This window comes from Melanostigma gelatinosum (assembly GCF_949748355.1).
Source record: "Melanostigma gelatinosum genome assembly, chromosome: 17".
Classification (NCBI taxonomy): Eukaryota; Metazoa; Chordata; class Actinopteri; order Perciformes; family Zoarcidae; genus Melanostigma; species Melanostigma gelatinosum.
The window spans coordinates 11819016-11840323 of record NC_136650.1 but is presented as its reverse complement, the minus strand read 5'-3'; the positions used below and the strand labels follow the sequence as shown (position 1 = coordinate 11840323).

The following is a 21308-nucleotide window of genomic DNA, read 5'->3' as shown; positions in this document are numbered from 1 at the left end:
TTAGAATACAAACGTGACAGGAATCGGACTGCTTAACACTGTGCATTAATAGAAATTATTGACATCTATAATAATGAACTAAAAATGCTGGATAGATACTCAAAGTTTATTATTACTATCGGTACCGCTCTAAATGTTCATGAAGTGTGAGTTGACAGCAGTTAAATAACAAAATATCTTATCTGTGTGCCCAAATATGAGTTATGATAACAATAAGCCCAGGTTGGTTGCAGCATTACCAGCATTCTAGAAGGAGAGAAAACTCCCGATATTACAGATTACACACTCAAAAGCAGATGCATTATGCTACTAGATAGACAAACGATGTACCCGTGTTGTTGGCAAGTGAGTCTATATTTCCATACGTGCACCACACTCGGTGTATTGCGGATGCACGTGCATAACGACTTGGTCGCCTTGTGTTTGGAGGAAGGGACAGTCGTGCCTGTCTGACGTGTTGTTTTGGCTCAGATCTAAATTGGCACACTTCCTGGTGACTATGACAGCTGCCAACACTGCTGTAGGGGCATGTGTGATATGCAATGTGCAGGCTTCAGCAAAGCCCAAGGCCACATATTAATCATTTTACATTGTGTTGAAGTCCCAACGCATGCCTCCCCTACGGGCCACTATTGTTTGGCATATATCAGCTGGAATTATAGAGGACCGGCTGTGCTAATTCGCTGGCAGTTAGGGAATGAATGAAATAGATATAAGGCAACAGGTCGATTGACTGACTGATAGATTTTCATGTCAGCTGTTATGTTTAGTAAATATTTTAGACTTCACTGACATTTGACCTGAAGAATTATCCAAAAGTTCATTAAGAGGCAACTTCTTACATTAGCGCGTCACTAAACTTTCAGCCACAAATGGAATTTAGGTCGCTCCATCTCCATGATGAATCATTTCAACCGTATCAATATTCCTTCTTCAATGTATTTTGGTGAAGAAACAACACTCTGTCTCACCATCTCTGTTTTACACATTGTGTGGAGACGAGTAGGGAGTTCAGACAGCAGAACAGAGGCAGCAGTTCAGCTGTCGTCCCCGTGAAGTCACATGTGGACCAAAGAGTGAAAATGTCACATCTACTGGGCCTCTCAACTCGCATCTTCACTCTTACTATTGAAAAACGTTTTCTATTAAAAAGTGTGATGAATCCAAGTTGAGTAGATGCACCTGCCCCACATTTCCCAGAATGAACATCAAACCACAAGTCAGTGAGTCAGGAGGATATTTCTAGGTCAGTGAAACAGACAAGTATTTGTATATATTTCATATGTACTGTAGGTTTCACCCATTTCTCAAGAGGCGGAGAGAATGCTTTATTTAGCCTGTTTGGCTGTTTGCTAATTGGAGAAATCCATGTTACATGTCTTATTCATGACTGAACCAACATGCTAGTGGTAAATGTTTAATTCTACAAATGAGGACTTCAGAATGAACTCTATTTTTAGCCAGGATGAAACAGTTAAACAGAGGAAAGACTGTTCTCCAAAATCAGCTCATGCATACATGCATTTCATGTAAGAAGAGTCATTTTGTGGATTTAAAACATTGCAGATCACCACACTTTAACCCTTTAAATGTTTTTAAACATTTCACAATTCAGATTTAAAAAAAAAAAAACATGTATCAGAAAGTGGTTTCAGAAATGTGATTTATTTGGGCCGAAGCACTGCACCCATCCTCCTATCACTACGGACTTCTATCAGCTGTTAACTAACCGTGATCGATCCATTCAGATGCATCGAGCTGTGTAAAGAGAGAGGAGAGCTGAGCTCATGGTGAACACCTGCTTCTCTCGTACTCTTCAGCCTGCAGACCAGGCCGACTGTAAACGCTATTTAAAGGTGTTGACTGGTTGAGCCTGTTGGATGGTTCACTGCCAAAGTGCTGTATGAAATACTTTGTTCAGGGCAACAGCATCTCTGAAGCTCTGCACGTATGGAGGGGGAGGGGCAATCAGTGGGCATGTTTAATGTGGCCTATAGAGAGTGAAAGAGTCACCCTCTGCTGGTGCAGTTGTTGCCTCAGAGAGAAATATCGAAATCCATGACGATCCACAGGATTAAGGGCAACACAGCAAGCTACAGGACCTGCTGCCTCTAAATGTCCTGCACTTTCTTCTGTCTTTAGATTCAGTTGTTTGTTGTCCCTCTTTTAAATAGCTCACTATAGATAAGGGAGTTTTGGCATCTTGTATTTCCTTCTTTATTTTGCTTTATATTTGAATTGTGCCTTAAAGATAAACTGTATATTTGTATCTAAATTGTTGCTGAATGCATAAAAGACACAAACAGCTTATTATCTGCATGTTTTAGTGTCACCACTTCTACAACTGCAGATAGGATTTATGAGAGATAAAGTATTCCTCAGTAGAAAGGGAAACCAAATCGTTAGGCTGGTACACCTTTGCTGCTTAAACCTGACACTGATAAAACCACCTCCTACTACAACAACCACTAGATGGAGACATTGATCTATTTACAGCCAGGAAACCAACATCTCTTTTGTCAGCTTTACTCAGAGTTCAAATTAAATCAGATTTAAGAGACAGTTCAAAGAGCGCTTGTCACAAATGATCACATGTGCGGTCTGGTTTTATTTCCCCTATGAGCAGTTCAAAATGGAAATGCATGTAATTGATGTAATATAATGTCTGTCTTTCTAAATTCAGTGCAAATTCAGACAGAGAAATCTAGGCAGACTGGTATTGACTTTAAGATTTGGTTTAATAAAGATAAGGAAACTAATGGCTTAATGAAGAACACGAGCGGGAACAGGAATCAAGCTTGACATGAAAGGTTACGAGACCGGAATATGAGGATATGATAGCCTTCCTATCGCTGTATCCAATCGGGATCTTGCATTCGGCCAATTAAAATGTCAACAGTGGAATATACAGTATCTTTCAGGAGTGAATTATGGATTAATTAACTCTGTCACTGCAGGAGATTTGTGAGTATAATTTAAGGGAGCATGTAAAAACGTTGCACCCAGATTTTGAGGTATCGCCATAACTATGTATTTCCACCCTTCCTCATCTCTACATCACAGATGTGTGGTTATGTGTAAACTCCCTCTTCCTTTTATCTTCCCCACTGGGAATAGACATGCTGGGCTTTTGATTCCGGCGGTGGCGGGGCAGTCTCCGTGGAGTAAACTGTGACAGATCCTCTCTGGCTGAAGAAAAGATGGAGTCTGCTCACACATAAAGCCTGAGGGACAACTTTTTACCACTAACTCCCCCTTTTCTTTCTCCTGCTTTCTTTTTTGTCTCGTCATATTCCTCACACACTCAGCTGGCGTCTGCTGAATAGCAATGTTCTATCCTCTCATAGAGAGAATGCACAGACGCGCATGTGTGTGTGTGTGTGTGTGTGTGTGCACGGACAAAGGCACACACTCCTTTCTCCTAATCGCTACTGACTTTATCCCATCTGACTGAGTTGATCTCTCCACAGTCTATGGAGGGAAAGAGTTGACTTCCCTACAGCAGTAGGAATATGCTGCCTGTGGGTGAAATGCTTCAACAATCCAAAGACATGAATCTCCGAATCTGATTCTATTGCTCTTACAACCTGCTTTGTCCCCATTTCCCTGCTCCCTTTTTCTGCTTGCTTGCATTTTGACTTTGCTTTTTGTGTTCATACATTCATCCAAGAGGAAGTGTGTCTCATTCATGTTATATTAACATGCATGATATTTCCCTAACTGTCCACAGTGAGCTTTAACCCGCCGATCTTTGAATTTACTCCAGTAGTTTTCAGGCTAATGCAAACCTGTCTGAACTACTCTCCAGTATGTCTCAAATGGCTGCTTACTAGTTCTCTCTTTCATTTTATTTCAAATAAAAAACATTCAGACGAAAGATGTCACAGATATGTCGAAAGACATGAATTAAACTTAATTATATGTCATCAGCAGACGGGAATCAAACTGTAGAAGATCAAACTGGATCGACTATCAGAGCATCCACTGCAACTGTCATTGCGTGTGACATTAGATCACACAGTGCCTAACAATGACAATTTAATCTGAATATGTATCAAAAGATGAATGCTCCAGTTTAAATGAACCTGTATTTCAGATAAAAGTAAAGTTACATAATGTCACAAAATATGTGTAGTATATGTTATGCCACTCACTGGCCATAATGACCAAAATAAATATTCTGCTTATCCATCGCTGCCATTATGAATCCAGATGTAATGTATTCAGGGTCATATTTCCTCACCACACACTTTGCATCTTTTACATAACTGGTCATTCACATTACACTTGGTTTGAATAACTATGTTTTTATTATGGGAACTCTTGAGCAGATTTAGAAATCCAATTGACTACCTTTATAAATGACCCAACAACTTTACTTTTTTCGTTTAATTTGACCATTTAGCTGTTCCTCCTCTGCCCATTAGATGACGTTCTGAGGCCCACTAGTGGGCCCGTGCCAAATGTTTGAGGATAGCTGATCTAATCCTCTTTCTGACTGAGCTACTAGCAACTTTTCCTTGAACGACAATGCTGCATTTCAAGACAACAGCAGGAAAGGCCAATCATTTGCTCTGTTTTGTATTCATGCCACATCTTCCCACAATTCTCTCTTGCTGTCAGTCGATGTTCTGTGCACATCACAATCTTACTCAACAACAATTTCAAGGTACATTGTTAATACTTTTGTATTCATTTTAGTCTGTTTTGGTACTATTGCGCTTGTGGAGAATTTGAATTTCTTTATTTGAAAACGGTTTTGTCCAGTTTATATTATGTCGATCAATGAGACATTTCCTCTCATTGATATAAATTATTCTTGCATGAAATACTACATTTTTAGATCCAAACATTTGTTTTTCAGATAATATATTTGAATATACTATAAATACTACAGCATATAGGATATAATACGATACAGACAAGTTGCACCCTACCTTTCATTGAGTATAAAGGTTAAAGTATTTTGTTCTTACACTAGATGGGGCTGTCCTATGACAAAAGGTGGCAGAGGATACAGGCAACATGCAGGTTTTCGTCACTACTTTTTAAACTGCTTTGCCATAAAGTTTTGCATTGTTATCAAATGTAAATGTGTGCATACTTCACATAACTTCTACAAAGTACACCAGATGAGTTGTTTGATTTGCTGGTCATGCAGCTTAGACTTTCGATTCATTTCATTGTGGTTTTATAATCAGCTCGCATGAACTCGACATGTGCTTCATTTTTTTTATCATTTATTTTGATCAAAGTTGACTTATTGTTGTGGTCATGCAGCTAGGATTGATGCCTGATTTGAATACTGTGCGGTGCATTACTAATGATGACGTAACCTGTGACAATAATCAAAGTGGACATGATGGTCACTGTGATGGATTATCTGTTTTAGGCAAGTGTCTTCATGTTTACTTTCACACCAGGCTGTTCTGTACTGTATGTGACATGTTGTCTGAGACGACCTCACAGTGTTGTCGGTTCAAAGAAAACACCTGCTCCAATCCTTGTTCATATCTCTGTTGCCATCAATTTCCCAGCATGCAACTTTCCCATTTTACTTACAGTACACACACACACACACACACGGCTTGTTATCGTTTTTTGTGAAAGACCAGCGTGATATTACTTCATAGAAAAAGCTAAATACAGCACCTTTGCCTACCAATTCAGTGCCAGTAATCCAGGGCTTTCTTTTCAAGTCATCCAGAACTGATGACATAACTTCTAATTAAACATGTTCAGTGTCTGTGCAAGTCAGCAAAACAATATATTAAAAGGGGGAGAAGGAGAGAGCCAAGGACCGAGTGAGCAAAGCAGTTTACTTATCAGACGTGTGCTGGAGGTCACAGTATTGTCACGGAAGCATCAGTTAGAACAAGTGGAGTAATTAAGTGAGATGATCCTTACAATTGTGTTTTCAGTGCAAACCTGGACATTTTCAGTAGACCTCAAGGGCTCATTTTCGCACAGCGCAGTGAGCTGTGCGATGAGAGTAATTAACAAATCCCCTTTTTCTCTTTGCCTTCTTTTTTTAAGGAGACCTGTGTTAAAGTTCAACTTCTATGGTACCAACAACATTGTTTGATGCCCTATTGATTTAATTAGCCTCTTCAGGTGTAATCAGCAGTCAGGACAAAGAATCAAATGCAGCTCATGCATTTTACATGAGCTGTTTTTTTCACATTTCATAGAGTCCGATTTTTCACTACTTTCTGTATATGATTGAAATGCATTCAGGGGGAACTAAACATGGTGTTAGATCCCTTTCAGACGAGGCACTGGGCTCAATTGCAGCTCTGTGTTGAAAGTCACCTTTCTGAGCTGAGCTAACAGGACAATTCTGTCAGTGATGTGATCAATTGTTGGTCCCTGCTGACCATGTTCGGAAGGATAAAAAAAGAATACGTGTTTTTATTTGTGATGTCACACCGCCGTTGTATACTTTCAGGGTCATCCAAGCCTTTCCATGATAACTGAGCTGGTTTCACACTGATTTTTATCAAATTTGTACATTGCATGTTCCAGTGGTGGCAGCTCTATGTCATCTAACATTATGCCCACCAAAATAGCAGAGTCTAGTTTACTAGGGGAGGAGCCATTAACCGAGGCAGCTCCTAGGCCTCTCTTTCAAGGGAGGGGGAGGAAAATCAAGTCAGTTCTAAATGGCTGGCTTTTTATGGTCTAATGCAGTCTATCACAAAGGCTCCCTGTGGCCCGAAATGGGGGGGAATTCAAAGTGATAAAAAGGATAGTGGCACAGGTCAGTCATTGCCTGGAGCAGTTGAGGAGGGTAGCAGAGCCGAGAGATGGGAGGTGTACTCTAAAAAGATGAGAGGAAGAAGTTGGATGCGTAGGACTGAGTTAAGGATGTGGTTTTGCAGGGACACGGCAGCAGGCTTGTGTAGGGAGGTGTTGAGTGGGAGCAACAAGACACTTGCACATATCGTGTTCACAGGTCAACATAATTCTACATTTCTTCTACAATTATGTAATCTCCCCATGATCCCCCAAACTCCATAACCATTATGTGCATGTCAAGTTGTTACCGCAGCTTATTTTCCAGACATCCAATGCTGGTGTCATTGAATGAGCTCAAATCCATCAATCAATATTTCAGGCAGGCAGTATTGCTTAAACTAAAGGCCAAGACAAATACCTTTTCATTGTCATTATGTTGCTAGGTCCAAGTTTGCCTCTTGTCATACTGCATTAACAAACATTGCAAAAAGAAATGACAAAGGGGCCCATTTTGAATGTTTATGTTGAAAAGGTCTTTATCATATAGACGAAGGAAATGAGGAATACGCATCTCTACATCCTGAAGAGTGTCAGACAACCAAATATGTGTTAGCCTAATCCTTTAACACATTAATGTGGATTCTCAACAGTTGACACTGTTATTGTGCGTTTGAGCAAACTCTTTTATGCTAGAAGTGGGGCAAATAGTTCTTATTCATATCGGGAAAACCTGTAAAAGGCTGCACACAAGCTCTCCCGCTGTCCTCTAAGTAGCCTTTACAACGTTGCTTCCTCGAACAGATTGTGAATAACAAACTGTCCCTTCTTCCCCACTGCCCGGTGGCTCATGTTCAATGGAAATGACGAAGGCTTGTGATTAACACGGGAGCCGTATTGCATCCTTAATCATTCCTGAGTTTATGTCTCCTCGAATTTGGCCAAAGCAAGAACAGATGGCCCCACGGGTGGAATCCAGACACACTCACTGTGCCTGTGACAACTTTGAAAACTAAGTGTGCGTGAGTCAGTGTGTGTCTGAACATTTGTATTGATGTGGATATGTGTTCACAGTGTGTGATGTGTTTCCTTTCCAACATTTACTCCAGGCTCTTGCACTCAATAATAACGTGGTCTTAGTCAGCCATCGTGGTTACATAAGAATAAGACAAAACAGTGTGTTTGCATGTTTTAAGAGTCTTTTAAAACAGTATGCCTTGCCACTCTCAAAACATGCCTGTTGAGTTTACCTTGAAGCCTAACGAGGATGTGTACGCTTCCTGTCAGTAGATTTATTTTATTTTTCCCCATCTACAGGAAACGGGTGCAGGGGTCTCTATCTACACCACTTCCTCTCGTTGTTTGCTCGCAGTCTGCTAGCCGACCTCCTGTGTTTGACAGAACTGTGAGTACAGGTGTTGTACAATGTGTCTTTCCAGCCGCTGGATCATACAACCCAACCCCCAAGATGAGAGACTTGTTGACATGACAGATGCCAGACAAGATGATGACAAGAAGCTAAAATGTTGACATCTGAAGACAGCATCTGTTGCCTTCTGCACTTCTGCACTTCCAAATCTCTGTCAAACAACACATGTCTCCGCTGGCGTGTACGCACACCCATACGCAGCGTTAGGATTTCTATGTACCTGTCACATATCACTCGCACTGGAATATAACGTGAACCCAAGAATTGTAATTGCCTTAATATGTTTGTTTGAGGTCGAGACAGCTCTTGTAACTCTACAATACATAATTATGTAATAATATATAAAAACAATGTCACATGCTACTCATCCAGAATTGTATGTACCGTATGTATGTTTTTATATGTGAACTGAAGCCACAAAGACTTGGATGCAAAAATGAATGACGGAGACCTTTCAGACAAGGAGAGAGGTCTTGCATAGACCACAGGATAGAAGAGGATTGATTTTAACAAAGACAGTGTAACTAACTGGCTCATTACCCACAAAGTCAAACTCAAGAAAGTTGTTAATATGAGAAGAATATGACCTTGTTTCACTGTTTTTATCACGACTTTGTTCTCATGCAGTACTGTTAAAATAGAATGGTAATATTTTGTAACTCGAATGTCATCTGAATGTTAATGCGTACATTCTCACATCTTTTTTTATTTGAACACTTTTTAAAAGAGTCTTGAGGTTCACTCCTTGACTTTTCCATCTATCATTCACTCTTCTGTCTCTTCTCTGATCTACTGTAGCCCGAGTCCTTGTCTTCTGTCCCTTGTTCCTGCCACCTGTCCCTGGATCCAAACCTTCTTCTCCTTTTAACCTTCCAGGCATCTCCCCAGTAAGTCCTCTGTCTTTTGATTTCACTGGCAATAGTATACTCTGGGACTATGGGCCAGCAAAAAAAAACTGCTCTTATTTTGTGGTGATGTCAAAGAAAGTGTGATCCAACAGGGGAAACAATGAAAATAAAGAGAAGTGCCGGAGGTGTAGAGTTGCCTGGCAACAGCTTCCCATCCTTGTGTGAGTTGGCCTTCATCAGATTGCAGGATAGACATTTAGAAACACTCCAGCATCACAGTCTGTTTGCACTCAACGGGGACAAGAGGAAAAGAGTTATTTATTTATTTTGCACAATTCAAACAACAAAAATTTAAAATAATCAAACATAACAGAAATAAATTAATATCACAGTGCAGGAAGAGACAGAAAGCCAACTTGGCTTATTTGAAGCCTCCACCTATATAATATTAAAATTTTACAAAATTACAAAGAAAAAATAAAATACGCATAAGACATTACATTACAACGAAAGAAAGAAAGAAAAGAAAAAATAATAATAAAGTAATTGTGTCGAGTGTGAGTGAGCGTGTGTGTGTGCGTGTGTAATATAACAGCTAAAACAAGAAAGACATGAAAACTAATACATAAACAAACTGTTACAAAACAGCAATTCGATGTTCTTTTAGGCGTCTTTTAAAACATTTTACAGAGGGACATTCTTTTGTTAGGTGGGAAAAGTCATTCCATAGTTTAGTACCCCTAAATCTTATTGAAAATTGACCTCTGTTAGTCAGTAACTTATGAGGATGAAGATGTGAAGATTGACGAGTTGAGTGAGAGTGAACCTGTGAATTGAATTTAGAGTAGGTCTTGAAATGATCAGGAATATTCCCTTCACCTGAAAGTATCTTAAAAATGAAAACACAAGTTTGTGAAATATTTATGTCATAAATGGTAAGATTCTGCAATTTCTGAAATAGAGGAGCAGAAGAGAAGTGTGACTCTGATCGGGTTGCGATCCTAGCAAAACGTTTCTGGAGGACCAACATTTTTTGTAGGAAAAGTACTTGCCCAAACTATATTACAATATGAAAGATAGGGATAAATGATACTGTAATAAAGAAAGAGACGGAGTAGGTAAAAAGGAACTGCTGAAGAATGGCGTGTTACCATATGGGGTGACGACCTTTGTCAGTTGGGTTTGGGCAAACCGCACGAAACTGGCAATCACCTTTGTGTCTATATTTTCTTGCCAGTTTGTATTTATCTGACTGGACCTCAACCTCTGAGGTCTGGCCATCTCTGGAGTTGGGGGGGGGGGGGCAACAAAACCACTGAACTATCGCGCACTTTCTACTACGTCAGTTGCTCAGCCTGTAATGCAACTGGAGGGTGCATCGCATACATCGCATACATCTAACATGCACATGAGCGTCAGTGTTAGATGCCGAGGAGCACTGACCGAGTTGCAAAAATACGGTCAGGGCGAGCGTTTTTTCAAACAAGGGACACTCCGCTTAGCCTGTTTGCTGACTAGCGGTTTAGGACAGCTTCATTGCAAAAAACTGAAACAATCGGATGTTTGCTTCTGCGCATCGCGTTTAGTTAAGAAGAGGCTCAACATGGAAGTTAGTAGGGAACCAACATGTTTTATTTACTATCCCTACTTGCCCGCACTCTCAGGTCAAACGCTCTAGGTCTTCTGTCAGTCCCACGCACACGATTTAAGACCCGTGGTGACCGAGCCTTTGAGGCAGTGGCCCCGAGGCTCTGGAATGCTCTGCCTGCAACTCTACGCCTCGCAGATACTGTGAATACTTTTAAGAACCAGCTCAAAACCCACCTTTTTAGGCTGGCGTTTGAGTACAAACCCATGTCCTAGACCTGCTCTTGAAATATGTTTAAATTTTTATTATCTTATTTTTATTTTTTATTTTATTTTATTCTGTGTATGTAATTTATTGACCCTAGGGTCACATTGTGGTTTTTTATGTTTTTTAAATTTCTGCTGTTAAGCACTTTGTGATGTCATGTCTGTGAAAAGCGCTCTATCAATACATTTCATTTCATTTCGTTGTATTTGGAGAGGTGAATATTCTTATTGTGGAATTTCAGTTTCCTATTGAGGTTAGGCGAGCTGAGCAGCCAAATAAGTGACTTCAATAATACGGCAAAAGAGAAGAGCACTGTTCCTTTTGGACTCTTGGACAAGAGAGTTGAAAAGTTCAACGATGGCCTCGAGAATTTGGCATGTCTCCGCATAGATTACATCAAACCGGATAGCAGAATGTCTGTCCGTTTCCAAGGCAACTGTATTTTTGTGTCTTTGCTCTCATTCTTATCCGTCAATTCTCTCAGTAACACTCTGTAGATTTCTCTTTGTAGATTTCCATATATTGTGTAAATACAGCTGCATAGTGTTTTTCAACATCTCAGGCTTTACCATTGTCAAGGATCAGGATATTCAGGACAGTCAGAAACTATTTTAGAATATAACGTTTGTTGACTCATGCTTTTCTCAACATTTCCAAGGGTTGAAGTTTCAATAAATGTATATTTTAAATGATGTAATGTCTTCTTGGATGACAGCTAAACGAAGTAGCTGCTAATCAACACAAACTTGTGGAAGTATTGTTTAACTCGTGCAGTTATTTCTGAAATAACTACTGTTACGTGTTATTTCTAATCATCTTTATTTTTCTCATGTTCTGTTCTTCATGGGAACCGAGGGCTCCAACTGCCTTTTTGATAATGTGTCCTCTTGCACTGCATGATGTCATGTTCCTAGAGTCCATCCTAAAGTCCAGCCGATGCACTTCTCCCCCCTCCAGCTCATTCTGTGGCGCAGTTATAATCACCCACAGCTAATTAAGGAGCTTATGATATTTCCGTTGGCTTTCCTGCAGTGTGACTTGTGCAGCTGTATCCAAATGCTGTTGATATTGATTGTGGCTGCTGGTGTTTGTTTCTTATTTGTCCTGCACAACGGCCCCTCAGGCATTGAGGGCTATGATGTGTCATAAAGATGAAGGCTGGGGTTGACATTGTGTGGATTTCGTGTGCGTGTGTGTGTGTGTGTGTGTGCTTAAGCTTGAGGGTTTGATAGCTCTTCAGAGTGACTCACTACCCTTTTTTGACTGTTAAGTCCTATGTTGTTTGATTGTAGATATGCATTATGCAGAGCCTATTTGCAGCGGATTCTTCTCTACTGCGCTGCTTCTAACATTTACAAAATGGATACGTCATCAATGTGTCTTTAGTGGTTCCCTTCAATTCCACTTGACATGCATTGGAAAAGAGCGGGGCATGAAAACTGTGATGCTCATCATGCTAATGAGGAGGATTCTTATTCCCCCCCCCCCCCCCTCAGGCAGTGGAGGCAGACAAGAGTGGGTGTGGGCGCAAGTGTGTTTCACTTTTGACCGTGTGATTTGTGTACAAGGCTGTTTGTGTGCGTGCACATGATACAGCAGAAGAGAGAAACCTCACCTTTGAAAAATGATTCTATTTAGTTGCTTTGACATCTTTACTCTGTTTCCACTTTATTAGATGCTCATCCTTATTTATGAAAATAGCTTGCTCCTCCAGCCACTGAGTCATATGAACAAAGAAGGTGAACAAAGCATGCAGGCTGGGTTAAGAGACATGAGTGTGTGTTTAAAGGTCAGGGACAGATGTGTTCATGGGTTATAGAAACATACGCAGCTCGCAAGCTCCTAATCATCTGTGCTCCTTATTCCCCTTCCTCCCTAAGCACACCCCCTCTCTCCCACCCCCTCTCCTCATCCTCTCTTCTCTCCTCCGGTCCCCCTCCTCCCTCTCTTAGGAGCAGCCAGTGGTATGCTCCACTCGTCTTCGCTCCTCTCTCTCTCTCTCTCCACTGTCAGCCTCAGCAGTCTCCACAGCGGAGCTAGACACTGGTGCAGCGCCGATCCATACATACGTGCACGTGTGTGCGTGTTTCGCGGGTGCCAGGTTCTTGAGAGCGCTCGTCGTTGGAGTGTGCGAGCTGAGAATGTGCGCGTGAGCCTTTTCTGGAGCATCTTTTGTATGGAGAAGCATGTGTGACGCGTGAGCGACAGCGTGAGGATGTGCGGTGCGACGGTGTTGTTGTGATCAGTGGGGTTTTCGGTGTGCTATCGTCGTGCTGTCTGCCTCCCTCTCCCTCCCATTTGGTCATCTCGTGAGGGCACAAAGCATCCTGCTGGGATGTCCACCTTGCCTGGCGCAACAGACGGGAGCCAAAGGAACTCTTGTAAGTGACTTTTTTCTTGTCTTTTGTCATTGGGAGTGATGATCTGCGTGTGATTCGGTGTGCCAGATTTCTTCGTGGCAAAGGGTTTGTTTGAAACCAACCTTGTACATTCGAATAGAGGGTCTTTATTTTGAAAGGAAACCTGGCCAAATCAGAAGGAGGACAAGGCAACGTGACAACAAATACATTTTTTTTTTATTGTTAATATGTTACAAGTGAAACAAGGACTTGCACTTTATATTGGCTGGAGGAATGTGAAGTGTGCGACAGCAGAAACATAGCGAGTGGGAGTGAAGATGCCAAGAGTTTGCTTGTGTAACACAGTATGCATCAGGGAATATCTACAGTGGTCAAAGTAAAGGAGGGACAACACATGCACGTGTGTGCATATTTGTACATGTTTACATTTTGGAAACAGAGCTTGGGGTGGTGTGTAATGTGGGAGTGTGTCGGAGCATGCGTGACTGTGTTTACATATTCCATGGAGCGCCTCCAGCTGGCGATCTATTGGAGAGGAGCTGTGCATCGATCGACTACCAGGCCAGTTGTATTTTTTCCGCTGACTGGAGAAAAGCAGATGACCTGCTGATGTTATTCACTGCGTAGTGAACCATAACCACAAAAAAAACAGAGAAAATTGTATTATTATTATTATTGAACTATTATTTGTTGAATAATAACTGAAATGCTGTACTGGCTGCCTTTTGTCAGTGTGAGCACGTATCTACGTAATGTGTGCAGAGCCTGTGTCTACAGCAGTAACTTTGCAGGGCAGTGACGGGATTACGGTAAAGGAGTAATGTTATAGTGTGGAGTGTATCAGTTATTCAGTGGGTGAAAGTGTGTGGGACTGTGGGACTGCTCTGCAGTTTTAATGTTTGACTTCATTCTGCCCTCGAGCAACGTGCACACACACACACACAACCAAAGGATCGTGCTGTAAGTGGGTGATTGATAAAATGATGTGACTCATCTGAGAGCTCAGAGGGAACGTACACACAAAGAAATCTCACTCTCTCACACACACACACACACACACACACACACACACACACACACACACACTGCCTTGACTGAGGCACAGATCACATCTGGGAACATGGGTCTCCTTTTATTGCTTTCATCATTATTGCACCATCCCCCCTCTTCTCGCTTTCGTTCCCCTTCTCCCCTCTTGTTATTTTCAGGATGTTATTTACTGCCCAACCTTGCATATAACTCACGTGGACACCTTTTGTGTGTCTGGGGTGACGAGTTAACGATCACACGCTGACTCACCCACCCACAGTAGCAACCTATTGTGGTTGTGTTTATGAATGTGGGCTTTTTGAAAATAATTACATCATTGCGAGTTCAATTATTTGAATAAAACGCGAGTTTATTGTTGTATAACATGCGTTTGGCTTTCACATTGTTCAGCTGCAGTTCTTGGCTGCGCTTGACCAGTTCGGTACTTGTCAAGACACATCTGTCACATTACCATCTTATATTTCTCCGGTGCTTTCAAGCAGAAATATCAAGTGGCCGCAGGCTACGATCACCGGTTTACCAACCGACGTGTTGCATAATGCAGCATCTGAGGAAAGAAGTCAATGGTCTCAGCTGAACAACAGCTTTTCGGAAAATAACTGAACAAATGAAAGGATGGATTTAATCAAACAGAAGAACATTTGTTTGTCGTATTTCCATTTCATGAGTTGCGATTAGTACTTTGGTGTGGATTTCAAAGGAACATGCCCAAACAATGCCAGATCAGCAAGAATAATTTATGATATAAACTCATTAAAACATCAAATAAAAGGCTTACAGGGCTCATTTTGCTGATTACAAATTGCAACAAATAATTGTAATTATATTACATGATGCCACACCGATTGACACAAAAACAGAGCACAGCTACGGACTATTTAAAGCGCTTTCACTCAGTAGACAGTAATATTTTTAGATAAGACAATCAGCAGCACTTTTTAATCTCTGCTCCTGCAGCTGGACTCAGTGTGGTATTATCACAGAGTAATGCCGGGGTAGAGCTCTCTCTCGCTGTTAGTTTGTGTCCTCTGTAAAGGAGCAACAGCAGGCGCCTGCCACTGAGATGGATGTGCTGTGTCAGCACTTCTGCCAAATGATGGCTTGCTTCACCTCTCCTCTCCTCTCTGCTCTTCTCCTTGTCTCCTCCCCCATCCCCCTTTCTGTCCCCAGCTTTTTTCTCTTTTTGTGCCTCGTTGCTGTACACAGCTGCTCTCTTCTCTGCTGGTGTCTCATCTGTTCCTTAATCTCCTCTCCTCTGTATTCTACAGCACTCCTCATCTCTCCTCCTCCTCCTCTTCCTTCCCCTTGCTCTCCTCCTGTCTGGTTTATCTGGGCTCACATGAAACTTTAATTGCATGTAAATCGAAGCACTGCAGATGTGATGAGTCTTTTGTGCTGCTTTAATGAGTGGGGTCTGGACTATTGAAATATGGTTCAGTAGCTGCTTCCTAAACTGTCTCTGATGGCTTAAGCCACGGGCAAACTCAACTTTTAATGCTCAAAGAAGAAGCACCTTTCTTTTCAAAGTTTTCAGGGCTAAATCAAAAAACACATCTTGCTGAGAGGATCTTGAAAAAAACAACTGAAAATGCTTATTCTTAAAGGTTCATTCATTTGCCTTGCAGTTCCTCTCATGGCTTTGAATATGTAGGAATAGTCAGCTCTATTCATGAAACAATATTTAATGGGTTTTAAAAGTGTTCATTGCGATATCAACATGTAATACAGATGTATGCAGGTTAATGACAAGATATTTGTGGATGACATTTTAAATTGGTAACTGGCAGTCTACTCATTCTGATAAGAAATTGGTGATTGAGTAATGGAGCAGTTTCCGAGATGTGACACACCCTCTGTTGCTGAAAAGTTGACTGTAAGTGTCATAGTTGCTGCCAAGTGACAATGTTTGAATCCTGTGTTGACTTTTTATCCATTGTCTCCTGTGACTGAGAGATGTGTGTGTGTGTGTGTGTGTGTGTGTGCATACTCGTATGCTTTCTTCTGTGCATGCACTCATTTCTCCATGCATACATAACCAAAATGCAGTTAGCGTGCTAATTAGCCTATTCAAACATCGCTCACACCGCATGTAAGCTCACAGACGCTGTACACAGGCAGACACATCTTAATTTGTCTGTTCATTTCCACGGAGGTCACGCTTCCTTTGAAGCCACCAACGGAGGGTTAAAAGACTGGGATTCATGGCATTAATTGTCTTTAAAGGTGGATTTTCTTCCAGAGACGAAAGACTCTGTGCTGGCAAAGGATAAAGTCAAGGACAGAGCACAGCTTGATGTTCCCGAGACATAATAATTACATTTTAGCTCCACGTGTTTCATTATTTTTGTCGCGCGTGACATGAAATTGTAATTCAATCTGTGTCGATATTTCTGTTCCATGTGGAAATCTTCGTATAGCTGATGCATAACTGATGCACGCGTGCAGTTGCATACATGTTGAGACTTGTTTCATGCACATGGCCACAAATATTGTGAAGGGTAGTTGCAAACACAGAATACACACACGTATATATACTACAACTACACTACAAAACTACATTTCTTTCGTGCAGTGATTGGATTAAAATATTTATTATAATAGTCCATTTATCCATCCATTTAGTTTTACCCACTTATCCTCCAGGGTTGCAGGAACACCTGCCATTAATCAGGTGAGGAGGTGGTTGGGTGGAAAAAGAAAAGAAGAGAGAAAAGTAAAGGTGGGCACAAAAATTAGGAGACGAGACGAACAATGAACAAGTGAAAAAAGACAGCAGAGGAAGAAGAGAGCAGTGCAGAGAAAGCGAAGATAGGAGGTGGAGGATGAAGGGGAGTGGGTGAAGAAACCGAGAATGAGAGAGAATATTGGTAAAGAGGAGGAATTAAAAAGACTGAGCCAAACCAAAAAGCACATTACAGATAATGAAAATGAATAATGAAAAATACGGAGGAGAATAAGACAGGCGTCCACACTATCTGGGAGTTTGCTAATTGGTGGCGGTTGATACAGTTGCACAGAGTTCACACAATTCCAGTCAGTGGAAACTGGAAAAACTAGGACCTTGTCACATACAATAAGTGCTGCAACACATTGTTCGGGGTTTTGATTCCATGCGTTCAGCGAGGTTTCAGTGCAGATTAACAGATTTAATTTAGTGGGATTATCAGTACGACAACCTTACTAAATAACAATATTTGAACAATATTGGTGCTATATTTCACATCTAGTATCATGTACCAGACATGGAGACAGGGATGCAGTTGAATAGAGTCTGAAGACAGATAGGTGACCTGTACACAGCATATGGATGATATCATCTTAACCTATAAAGGGAGACGTTACATGTATTTGAAGAGACAGTTCGCGAAACCCCTCCTCCGAACAGTTCATCGCCCAATCATAGCGTGGCAACCATACAGGTCCTACAGGTCTGTGAATATATATACTGTTAGCACTGGGGAGGATGCTGATTTATTTTATCTGTTAACTTTAGCCTCGCTGTTTTTGTAAGATACCATGTATGGAGCCATTAGGTAGATATTTATGGCACCTATTTCAGGGATTTTGTATTCATATGAGTCGGCAGGAAACATTAAAAAGTCAATCAGAGACGGTGTTTTCTTAGCTTAATTAGCTCACTAGCTGCAGTCGATAAAACCTGCCAACACTTTCAGCGGGAAACTGATTGTTGTGGCTCATTTTGTCCACCGTTGTCTGAAATCAAGCATCCATTGTTTGAAAAGTTATAAAGAATCACGAGTGGTAAATCTGCCTCCCACTGCCATTGTAAACTGCATATGTGCGAGAACAAAAAGCCAAACAGACAAAAGCAACAGTGAAGAGGGTCTTTTTCCTGATTATCCTAATCAGAATAAGGTCATAACCAGGGTTCCTGCTCAGTCATCATTAGAATCATTGATGCATCCGAACACCTGAGTGAGATTTATTCCATCATCCAGCCATACATACATCAGTTAATACCACCATAATGGTGACGAACCAGCCAGTATCACAGCTACAATTAAGCTCCCACTTCTCATCATGCTGCGAAATGATGCTGTGCGGCATGACAGGAGAATAATGAAAAGACGGATCCACCAGGAGCACAATGACTGTAATTAAAGGGACAACAGTGACTGGTATGTAATTTCATACACAGAGTTGTGGCAGTTGTTTTGTGTTAAGGGTGTGCTCTGGTTACTTCAGTGGTGAAGTAAGAGTGAGGGGGATGAGTCTGAATTTAAGTCTGTCAGATGATTTCAGACCACCCCCTCAAATGTGCCTGGGGATGACGTAAAACTGGAGGACCAAGATGACAGACAGTCTTAAATTATACCGCACACAAAGACAGACAATAACACACTCACAAATGCATGTACACATTCAAACACACACAGTTGAACAAAGACCACCACGCATTCTCATATATCTATCGATCGTAAAGCATCATCTTTTTTGAAAAAGACGCCGATATAATCAGTGTTTTTGTATTTACAGACCCAGACAGATAAGGAGTCTGTTAGAGAGTGTATACTGGCGGGTCCTGTGAGTTTAACTTTTTTTGTTTGCATGCGTACAGTTCTTCTGTTAGCTTCATGCTCAAGCAAGTCTGTGCATGCCTGTCTGTCTGTATTTCTGCAGTATAAAGGGAGCTTTTCTTGCTTTGTCGGCATGCTGAGGCCATCAGTACTTCTGCGCCTGCTGCTCGGGCTCCTTTAACATTTCCAAGGCTTTCTTCTGCCTGTTCTCTCCCTCCGTCCTCCAGCCCCCCCCCCCCCCCGCCTGCAGCCTTATGTAAGGGCATATCACTCGAGTTATAGAGAGAGATAAACCCCTCAAGGACTACTCATTTGGACTCTCCCTTCCTATTCGTCTCTGTGACTATGTACCTTACTCTGCAGAAAAGAAAGTGTTATATCATGTCACGTATGTACATAAAGATATCAGTCGAAGTACCTGGTCTTGGTTTTGTTGTATATTTGCAGATTTGTAAGTGGTGTGTGAACGTGTGTGTGTGTGTCAGTGCGAAAAAAACAAACCCAAAAGGAAAGAGCAAAAGAGGTTGCTTTGGGGGAGGGAAGACGTTCCCGCTGTGTACCAGGTGACTGCGTGTGGCCCAAATAGAAGTCAGATACAACAAAAACAACAGATGGATTTACAATACAGCATCATCGCTGGGCTACGAATCAAGGGTTTCATCCCAAGGTGTGAGGCTTTTTGCTAAAAAACCTCCCTACTCGCCTTGAGGGAAAAAAACACGTCCACTACTTCATATTAACTGTTAAATTAGACATATATATTGTATAAAAAGTATGTACAGTATGTGAAGGATATCTTGAATACTGCCTCCGAGGTTTTAACTGCAAAAATGTGCAGTAAAAAACAAAATGCTTGTGATTTAGTCACATGGAGCCACAAGGGCATAGGTATAAATACTGCATATATTTAGACAGGAGTACTGTACCATGTGATCAGGATGCAGTAGTTGAACTCTAACACCCCAGAACATAGAGTGATATGTATGGCCGAGGGCATTAGAGAAGGACACATGGTGAAATAATACAGGGAAGATTAGATAATATGAAAGAAAGGAGTACAGGGTGTGTGTGTGTGTGTGTGTGTGTGTGTGTGTGTGTGTGTGTGTGTGTGTGTGTGTGTGTGTGTGTGTGTGTGTGTGTGTGTGTGTGTGTGTGTGTGTGTGTGTGTGTGCATGCGTGCTCCTGTGTGATGTTGTCTCATCTCTGTGCGAATGCTCTTTGCAACATTCTCTCCCCTGGCCAAGATCAGGGCTTTCTCACAATTCACGCTGGGGCTAACGAGAGGGCACGCTTTGACTGCAGATAAATGAGGGGCGGAAAGAGAGAGAGGGAAAAAAAGCAGCGAAAGAGGGATGAGGAGAATATGTGAGGAATACGCAGTGACAGAGAAGAGTAGTGGAGCTTGGCAAAACAAAGGGATGCTGCTGATCGAGCTTTTGATATCTCTGTCAGGGTCTAACAAAAACTCCCTTGAAATATTTAGTGGAAGATTTCAGTGCAGATGAGAAGAACAAGCGCTGTGCCCGATAGTTCACCCACAAGTGATGAGCCGACAGAGGAAGAATCACCTTGGCATTACGACTCCTTTTTAATTTCACGTCATTACCAAGGCACCTTCATATCAATAACTGGAAAAGTACAGTAGAACTATTTCAAGATGACAATCCTTCGGGCGGAGCGAGGAATGATTTGCGTAAGAACATCCTTTCACTTTTTGCTTGCATGGCCTGTTTGCAGTGACTGAAATGCCATTAAAATATAAATTGCAGTTAAGTGCACAAGAGGCGCATCTTAGTGTTCTCTGCGGTGTAGAGACTAGAGTATAGTGCTTAACCATGACAACCTCAGGTTGGAGAGGAACAGAACCTGACTTGAATCCTCCACAGCATGTTGTAATTGATCATGGCAACATTTGTTCTTTTGCTTTTCCATCAATGTGATCAACTCACATTTCTAAACGATTTAATATCGCGGCTTTATCAAGGTCATGAACTACATGGAGGAATAAATAGAATATGAGTTGTACCACTTTGCTGCGGCCTCACTTACACACACACACACACACACACACACACTGACCCATAATATCTCAGTCCCTCGCTTCCATTTACCCGTTCACCACAGGATGACAGGAGGCCGGCTCTTGGGGAAGTGAAGGATTCACATGTATAGATAGATTCACACAATAGGTTCCATTATTCCCACCTGGCTGCCTCTTAACCAGTACACACACATTCCAAACAGCCCCTGCAGCTGGAAGCTTCTCTATTGTTGCCGAGCCGTGCACGTAGGAAATCAGGTCGCTAAATACAGGCGACGGTTTCGGGATGGCACGGTTCCAGGAAGGAGACAAAATCGGATATTTCTCCCGTGAGAGCAGAGCAGACACGAAGATGCCTCGACTCTGCGCATCACAATTCTCTACATTCAACTCATTGTCACACACGTATCACTGTGTGCTTCATGAGCTGGTTTACTGGCCTTCATTAAGCC

General features: G+C 41.6%; 1 protein-coding gene across 2 annotated transcripts in view; it reads left to right on the top strand.

Moving 5' to 3' along the window:
• The first annotated feature begins 13134 nt into the window (after positions 1-13134).
• The window catches only part of dtnbp1b (dystrobrevin binding protein 1b), a 29361-nt gene continuing 21187 nt past the window's right edge, over positions 13135-21308 (top strand). For both annotated transcript variants that reach the window (XM_079288705.1, XM_079288704.1), the window contains exon 1: positions 13135-13248. In XM_079288705.1, coding sequence (XP_079144831.1) covers positions 13203-13248 — 46 coding nt within the window. In that variant the 5' untranslated portion in view covers positions 13135-13202. The remainder of the gene's footprint in view (positions 13249-21308) is intronic.